This window comes from Penaeus japonicus, unplaced genomic scaffold (assembly GCF_977035675.1).
Source record: "Penaeus japonicus unplaced genomic scaffold, GWHDUDI00000001_assembly GWHDUDI00000007, whole genome shotgun sequence".
NCBI classification, from domain to species: domain Eukaryota; kingdom Metazoa; phylum Arthropoda; class Malacostraca; order Decapoda; family Penaeidae; genus Penaeus; species Penaeus japonicus.
In genome coordinates, this window is record NW_028234409.1 from 43,014,853 (window position 1) to 43,023,572 (window position 8,720).

General features: G+C 55.1%; 1 protein-coding gene across 1 annotated transcript; it reads left to right on the forward strand.

The window, feature by feature from the left end:
- The first annotated feature begins 743 nt into the window (after nt 1-743).
- On the forward strand, nt 744-5,909 carry LOC122260413 (uncharacterized). Its single transcript, XM_086538756.1, has one exon. It carries the CDS (start codon nt 1,165-1,167, stop codon nt 4,681-4,683), a length of 3,519 nt encoding a protein of 1,172 aa, XP_086394882.1. The 5' UTR covers nt 744-1,164; the 3' UTR covers nt 4,684-5,909.
- Nucleotides 5,910-8,720: the final 2,811 nt, after the last annotated feature.

Consider the following 8,720-nt stretch of genomic DNA (forward strand, 5'->3'; position numbering starts at 1 on the left):
AGACAGAGACAGAGACAGAGACAGAGACAGAGACAGAGAAACAGACAAAAGAGAGAGAGTGACAGACAGACAGGCAAACAGACAGACAAAAGAGAGAGAGTGACAGACAGACAGATGGACAGACAGACAGACAGACAGACAGACAGACAGACAGACAGACAGACAGACAGACAGACAGACAGACAGACAGACAGAAAGACAAGGGAAGGAAAACAAAATCACTAAAAGTATAACAAGAAGGAATAGTAATTAAATGTGAAACAAGTCACTCCGCTTTGAATTAATCACACTGACTCTTTTATTGGTCGGCTTAATTGGAAATTCTCTTTACATTGGTCGATTTTATACGTGACTTCCTCACCGCGGTTGCCTGATTGCACCTTCGGGTCACGAGGGGGTTGGCGGGGGTGGGGGAGGGGAGAGGGGATGAGGGTGGGTGGGTGGGTGGGACGCGGGGTGGGGGTTGGGGGTTGGGGGTTGGGGGTTGGGGATGTGTGTGTGTGTGTGTGTGTGTGTGTGTGTGTGTGTGTGTGTGTGTGTGTGTGTGTGTGTGTGTGTGTGTGTGTGTGTGTGTGAGTGAGTGAGTGAGTGAGAGAGAGAGAGAGAGAGAGAGAGAGAGAGAGAGAGAGAGAGAGAGAGAGAGAGAGAGAGAGAGAGAGAGAGAGTGTGAGAGAGTATGTATTTATGTTTTTAATGATATTTATATGTGTAGGTGTCTGTTTGTGGACATGAATGTATGTATTTGTCAGAACGTGTTACAGCCTTTATCTGTTGAATTGAATTTCCTTATTGGTTGTTAATTTATGGTCCGTTTTTGCGCGTAGTTCCATTCCCTTTTTAGTTCTAGTGGATTGTAATCAACGGATCCAATGACTATTGTCTTTGTGTGCGATTGTTATGTTCGGGACTGATTGTGTTTGCACGAGCGCCGGCACGTGCCAGTGAGCGTCGAGATACCTTGTTTGTTTGTTTGTGTACTTTAAGAGATCGAGTGCATCACCATTGTTTGTTTGTCTTTTTGCTGTAAAAGACCGAATGCATCTCAGTTGCTTGTTTGATTGTTTGCCTCGAAGGCCGACTGCCCCCACTGACCCTTGCCTCCTTCCTTGCAGACAGCGACGGGGAAAGACCAGGCGGCGAAGGCAGTGAAGCTCGGCAGCAGCCATGCGGCCCTCCGGCCAGCCCGCCCTCGCGGCCCTGTGCGGCCTCCTAGCGCTCCTGCTCCTCCCTGCGGCGTCCCGCGCCCAAGTGGGGCTGCGCACGGCGCCGCTCACCGCCCCAAGGGTCCGCGACGGCGCCGGCGGCAACGACAGCCGCCTGGGGCCGCTCTCCAAGTGGACCAGCGTCCCGCGCAAGAACGCCACCAGCCACATCGAGAGCTCCCTCGCCGCCATCTTCCGCGGCGTCGCCTATGGGGTCTCCACGCTGCCCACCACCTCCTCCACCACCACGCCCGCGCCCCCGCCCCCGCCCGCTCCCACCCTGCCCGCGGGCGTGGGGGGCTCCCACAGGGGACGCCATAACTCGGGCCGTCACGCTCACCCGTCTTCTGCGCCGCCCGCGGGAGCCGCCGGCGCCGAGGACGGGGGCCTGCACAGGGGCGTGAACAGCGTTGGCGACAGCCCCGTGCAGACGCCCTTCGTCGAGGCGGACGAGGGCGGCTTGATGGTCGCCGCGGGCGCCGACCTCACGCCTGACGAGACGGGCGTGGTGCGGGCGGACGTGGGCGTGAGCACCGTGGCGTGGGTACGCGAGCTAGGCGCCGCGTGGGTGGTGCATGTGTACTGCGCTGCCGGCCTGTACAGCCTGCTGGCGCTTCTGGCACTGTTCTGGCTCTCCCGAGTGCACGCGGGCGCGCACCTGCTTCCGCGCGGCTACTACATCACCGTGCAGCTGCTGATGTTCCTGGCCGCCTTCCTGCGCTGCGTGCACCTCTTCCACGACCCCTACGGCGCCGAGCACCGCCTGCCGGAGACGCTGTCGGCCGTGGTCGAGGAGGCGGGCTGGCCGTGCCTGACAGCGGCACTGGCGGCGGTGGCACTGGCGGTTGTGCGGGCGTGGCGCTGCCCGCGCCACCTCCCGCGCAAGCACCATGCGCCCGTGGGCCTCGCCGTCCTCACCGTGACACACCTGGTGACCTCCGTGGGCGCGCACCTCGTGGCCGCCGTGCTGCCGCAGCACGCGGGGGCGCTGCGGGCAGCGGCGCGCACGGTGACAGCGGCTTGGGGCGGCACGGTGGGCATTGCGGGCGTGCTGGGCGTGTGGCGTGCGGCGCGGGAGGCGGGTCGCCACCCGGCGCAGCTCCTCGTGCGGCTCAGCCGGTCGCCCGCGGAGGCGGCGGCACACACGCGGCACCCGCGCGCCGTCCTGCTCCGCGGCGCGCACCTCACCTTGGCTGCCGCCTTCGCCCAGGTGCTGCTGGCGGCGTTGCACATGTACGCCCTGGTGGGGCCGGCCGACATGCTGGCGCTGCCGCCCTCGAACCCGTGGCACTGGCTGGCCCACCAGAGCGTGTGCCGCGTCCTGGAGGTCCTGATGTGGCTGCTGCTGGGGGCGAGCGCGGCTCTGCCCGTGGGCGGCTCCCCCGTCAAGCGCGAGAGCGGCCACAAGAGCGAGACCAGGCTGCTGGCCGCCTTCTCCTGCCGGCGCTGCGGGGGCTGCGCGTGCGCCGACGACGACGTGCACGGCAAGGACGACGAGGTGTTCCCGACGGTGTGCCAGGCGAGCCAGGCCGTGCGGAACTACACGCTGCAGTCGTGCGGGAAGGGCGTTTTCCAGGAGTCCCTCGCACCCGGGCCGCCGCCGCCGCTGCACCACCACGCCAACACCACGCGCACCTCCGCGCGCCGCTCCTCCATCCGCAAGTCGGCCACGCTGCACTCCACCACCTCCGACATCCACCTCCTGTGGAACCACCAGGGCCACGCGCCAACTGCCATCCCCGTGAGCACCGCCTCCCGCCCCTCCTCCATGCTCTTCAACGACGCCGGCTTCGTCAGGTTCCGGATGCAGGTGGACCCCAAGCAGGAGGCGGAGGACGTGACGAGGACGTCCCTGCAGGATCTGGAGGCGAAGTCGGACGACCAGAAGGACGCCGCCGCCGCCAAGCTGCTCGGCCAGACGGCGAACGGCGTCGGCGGCTCCGGGGAGGACGACGACTCGCCCGTCTACGAGCGCACGTACGCCAACGTGTCCAAGTCGGCCGGGAACTCGCCCGTGAGGGTCGTCAGCCCGCGATTCGGCACCGCCTACACCAACAGCAACTTCGAGGAGCTGATGCAGAAGCGGCAGTGCGCCACCGACGTGTACAGCGGAGGCAGCGAGGACGGCCACTGCAAGAGTGACGGCGCCAGCGTGACGGACTGCAGCTCCACCGACGCCGCTTCTCCGGCCGTAACGTACGACAACGAGTGGTCCAAGTACGCGAGCACTTGCTCCTCCATCAGCGCCGCCAACAGCTTCGACGTCCGCATGTACGACGACTTCGAGGTGGCGTCGTACTACCATGCGTCGCCCGTGTCCTCTTCCGACGCCTCGCACGTATACGCCACCCTGCAGCGTCCGCCTCCGCGGGCGGTGCGGCTCGCTCGCCAGCGCGTCCTCCACGGGGACGCCTCGCCGCCCACCGCGCGCCCGCACGATGCACACATGTACACTCAAGAGCACTTCATCGCCTCCCATGTTCTCGGGCGCACCTCTTCCATGTCCCCGCAGTCCGACTTCCTGGAGAGGCCTTCGGACGGCCGCCCTCGGGCCTCGGACACTGACCTCTGCTCCGCCTCGAGCCACCTCAAGGGTAACCTCCGCTTCCACGAGGCGATGGAGAGGTCCCCCGGGCTTCCGAGGCGACCGCCCCAGCCCGTCCCTCGCCGGGTCAACATCCACGCCATGAGCCCCGAAGCCACGATGGTCATGGACTACAGAAGACGCGCCCCTGGTGAAGGCCCCGACGAGGAGCCAACACTGCTGGTGCGCCTCGGTCAGTCGCCCTCGCAGCAGCAGCAGCAGCCCCGACCGGGGCTTCTCAAGAAGATTGTCAAGAATAACTTCACCCTTGGTGGAGGAGGATACTCTCCCCTGAGTTCCGAGGACGTGTATACTCTTTCCATCCAGCAGCAGCAGCAGCAGAAGGGCCCACGGCACCAGTACCAGCAGCACTCGCAGCCACGGCGCTTCAACGACAAGCGTGAGCGCGTGCGGCCGTGTGGCCACCGTCCCCGCCGCGGCCCCGGCTCCCGGCAGGAGCCCTCTGCCACGAGCCCCACCACGTGCTCGCCCGTCCACATGCCCCACAGGTACCCAGGTGACCCCGCGCGACACCTTCAGGGGCACCAGGCCGACCAGCAAGAGTTCCAGCAGCACCCGCAGGCGATTCTGATGAGCGGAAAGGAGGTCGACGATGAAGGGCGGCGGGGCGAGAAGCCACCGCCCCCTCCCCCTCCCCCCCGCGACGCTTCCGCCTCCCCGCCGTCTTCCCGTCCCGGCTCCTCCATCGCCTCGCACTCCGACCTGCCCTCCGAGTGCGTGGACTCCGAGGACGAGATCCAGTCCGACGCCGCACAAAAGCACGACAGTGAGGACGACGAGGACGTGTCGGACTCGTCCTCGACAACGGCGGCGGCGACGGCGGCGCTGAGGAGGACGTCGGCAAATGGCCGCTCGCCCCCGAGGTCGCTTGTCTGACCCCCTGCCTCCTTTCTCCCCTGGGAGCGCCGCCTCTCATGGACGAGAATATTCGCCATCTCTTTCGACGACGAGGAAACCACGGCGCTCGATATGGAGTGACGGACGGCCTCCGAGGTCGGTGTGGATGGCGAGGGAAAGAGTTGATGGATATAAGGTGATTCATTCAATCGTTATCCGATGGCGGTGCCAAGGACCTGCCCAAGAAAGTGCGAAGAAAGACAAATCAGGCATGCCTCTTTGACGAGGACAAGAGAGCGAGTGAGCGAGCGATCATAATCACATGTAACTTACTGGGTCAAAGCTTGCAGGCTGAGATTATAACGTGTGTGCAATGGGTGGCTTTTGGGGAAACTAAAGAAACGCGTGTGCTTCTCCCCTTAAGAAAAAAAGGGAAAAGAAGTAACTCCGACTAGACGAGGAGTACATTTAAATGATTAGCAAAAAGAAAAGAGGGGAAAGTGTGTGTGTCATGGCGTAGACTTTACACTGACGGTGCGTTGAGCGAGACCCAGTGGTTTTTAATACGAGGTTTTACGAGTTCGACTCCGAATTCTGTCGGTTTATCAGTGATTTCACAAGGTGCGAAACTTAAGAAAAAGCTTTTCGAAGAAGCTTATCTTGTGTGTGTGTATGCGTGTGTGTGTACATAGATATATTGAACTACATATTAAAGAACGAAATAAAAGACTTTAAATCGAATGACTGGTGAGCGCTAAGCAGCTACGAAATTCTGAATGTATTTTTTTTTTGTCTCTCAAGAAGCACATCCCCTGTGGTGGATAGTCAAGGCTTTTATTGTATTTCTTAAGGGTGGCTGGTCCCTTCGGGGGCTGGTGCAGTACAAACCCTTTATTGTGATATTAAACATGTAAACAAGGGTAACCGAGGCGTGACAGTTGTAGAGTTGTGATGGAGTGGAAAAACTTGTTTTTTTATCAGTTTTTTGTTTTTGTTTTGTTTTTTTGGTTGTATTCCCTTTAAAAAGTATCAAACAACAGACCGGTTCTTTCCTCCCACTTATGTTTTTTATACCCCTTTAAAAAATAAATCTTTTCAACGTCTTTACCAACCTAAATCTGATTATGCCTAAAGTTTGCGTAAGTACAAAACTTACCATCCTCCCTTTAAGAAAAAAAATGTAAACCGCTCAGAAGGGAAAATGCCTACGGGTCTTAGAACAAGTAAAAAAAAAAAAGTAAAGTAATGAACGGAAAAAAAACAAATCCTCAATGATCCTTTAAAGGTCAAATTCCCATGTCTTAGATACGTCGCCATGATCGTTACAATAGATTTCTTCCATTCACACCGCGACGTCTTCACTGTCACGCCTCAAAAAAGGTTCCGTTACTTGTAAGACTTTGTGCTGCGTCTTTCATGGCAAGGTGTAAAGTGTACTTACCAATGGCCCTTCCTTCCAGACGGAGGGAGAAGGGGAAAAGAGACAGACAGGGAGTGAGAAATGAGGAGGGGAGGGAGAAGAAGAAAGAGAAGCAGGGAGCGAGAGAGTAGAAGAGAGAAAGAGACAGGGAGCGAGAGAGGAGAAAATATTGACAGGGAATGAGAGAGTAGAAGAGAGAAAGAGACAGGGAGCGAGAGAGTAGAAGAGATTGACAGGGAGTGAGGAAATAGGAGAGGAGAGAGGGAGGGAGGGAGGGAGGGAGGGAGAAGAAAGGAGGTAGACAGGAAGGAAGGAAGGAAGGAAGGAAGGAAGGAAGGAAGGAAGGAAGGAGGAAGGAAGGAAGAAAGAAGGAAGGAGAAGGAGGAAGGAGGAAGGAAGGAAGGAAGAATGAAGGAAGGAGGAAGGAGGGAGGAGGAAGGAAGGAAGGAAGGAAGGAAGGAAGAAGGAAGGAAGGAAGAAGGAAGGAAGGAAGGAAGGAAGGAAGGAAGAAGGAAGGAAGAAGAAGGAAGGAAGGAAGGAAGGAAGAAGGAAGGAAGAAAGAAGAAGGAAGGAAGGAAGAAAGAAGGAAGGAAGGAAGAAGAAGGAAGGAAGGAAGGAAGGAAGAAGGAAGGAAGGAAGAAGAAGGAAGAAGGAAGGAAGGAAGGAAGAAGGAAGGAAGGAAGGAAGGAAGAAGGAAGGAAGGAAGAAGGAAGGGAGGAAGGAGGAAGGAAGAAGGAAGGAAGGAAGGAAGAAGGAAGGAAGGAGGAAGGAAGGAAGGAGGGAGGAAGGAAGGAAGGAAGAAGAAGGAAGAAGAAGGAAGGAAGGAAGGAAGGAAGAAGGAAGGAAGGAAGAAGGAGGAAGGAAGGAAGGAGAAAGGAAGAAGGAAGAAGGAAGAAGGAAGAAGGAAGGAAGAAGGAAAGGGAGAGAGGGAAGGAATGAAGGAAGAAAGGAGGGAAGGAAGGAAGAAGGAAGGAAGGAAGGAAGGAAGGAAGGAAGAAGGAAGGAAAGAAGGAAGGAAGAAGGAAGGAAGGAAGGAAGAAGGAAGGAAGGAAGAAGGAAGGAAGGAAGAAGGAAGGAAGGAAGGAAGGAAGGAAGAAGGAAGGAAGGAAGGAAGGAAGGAAGGAAGGAAGGAAGGAAGGAAGAAGGAAGGAAGAAGGAAGGAAGGAAGGAAGAAGGAAGGAAGGAAGGAGGGAGGAAGGAGGAAGGAAGGAAGGAAGGAAGGAAGTGGAGCTTGAGGAAGAGGAGGAGAAGGAAGGAAGGAGAGAAGAAAGAAGGAAGGAGGAAGGAGGAAGGAAGGAAGGAAGAAGGAAGGAAGGAAGAAAGAAGGAAGGAAGGAGAGAAGGAAGGAAGGAAGGAAGGAAGGAGAAAGGAGGAAGAAGGAAGGAAGAAGAAAGGAGGAAGAAGGAAGGAAGAAGGAAGGAGGAAGGTAGGAAGGAAGAAGGAAGGAAGGAAGGAAGGAAGGAAGAAGGAAGGAAGGAAGGAAGGAAGGAAGGAAGGAAGGAAGGAAGGAAGAAGGAAGGAAGAAGGAAGGAAGGAAGAAGGAAGGAAGGAAGGAAGAAGGAAGGAAGGAAGGAAGAAGAAGGAAGGAAGAAGGAAGGAAGGAAGGAAGAAGAAGAAGGAAGGAAGGAAGAAGGAAGGAAGGAAGAAGAAGGAAGGAAGGAAGAAGGAAGGAAGGAAGAAGGAAGGAAGAAGAAGGAAGGAAGGAAGAAGGAAGGAAGGAAGGAAGGAAGAAGGAAGGAAGGAAGAAGGAAGGAAGGAAGAAGGAAGGAAGGAAGGAAGAAGGAAGGAAGAAGAAGGAAGGAAGGAAGAAGAAGGAAGGAAGGAAGAAGCTGAGAACACAGGAAGCGCAAACGGGAAGGGAACAACACACGAAGAGGAACAGAGTGCCAATCCGCCTGGCACTGGCCCTGGCCCTCCCTTGGCCAGAGAGGAGAAAGTCTTACCCAAGATCCCCTACATTATATTTCCCGGGTTGCTAATCCGAGTATAACGAACGTCAAGCTCAATGTATATTTCTTTTTTATTATTTCGTTTGATGAATATTAGTCCTTTAAAATATAAAAGTCTATGAATGAATGTATGTATGTGTATCGATATGAAGAGAAAAGATTTAGATGAAAATAAAACAAAAAAACGATGCTTTGAAGAAGAAGAAAAATGAAAAAAAAAAATGTTTACGGAAATTTCACCTGTCCTATTAGAACGAGATATTTATATTTTTATAAGCTTAAACATCTATCGATTTCTCGATGAAAAAAAAAAGACAGTGGGAATCATTATACGATTTTCCCTCCCTTCCCTTCCCCCCCCCTTTTTGTTGTGTGTGTGGCATACTATACCTATACTTATATATACACATAATGGAGGTTTAATTTCGTAGTAATGCAATCTTATGGAGCTTGGAGAAACTCTCACACTCACTCTTTGCTGTCAGAGCGAAATAAAAGGGTTTCTCCTGTATGTCTACACTTTCTCTCTCTCTTTTCTTCTTTTTATACATTTTTAGGCTACACAAGAAAAGGAGAAAGGAGAGAAGAAGAAAAAGTAAAGTATGATAATGATAATCAACATTTTTTTTTCTCTCATAGAGACCATAATGTCTGAAAATATTTTCTTGTCATGTTTGATTCGTAATAGTTTTTTGTTGTTTGTTTGT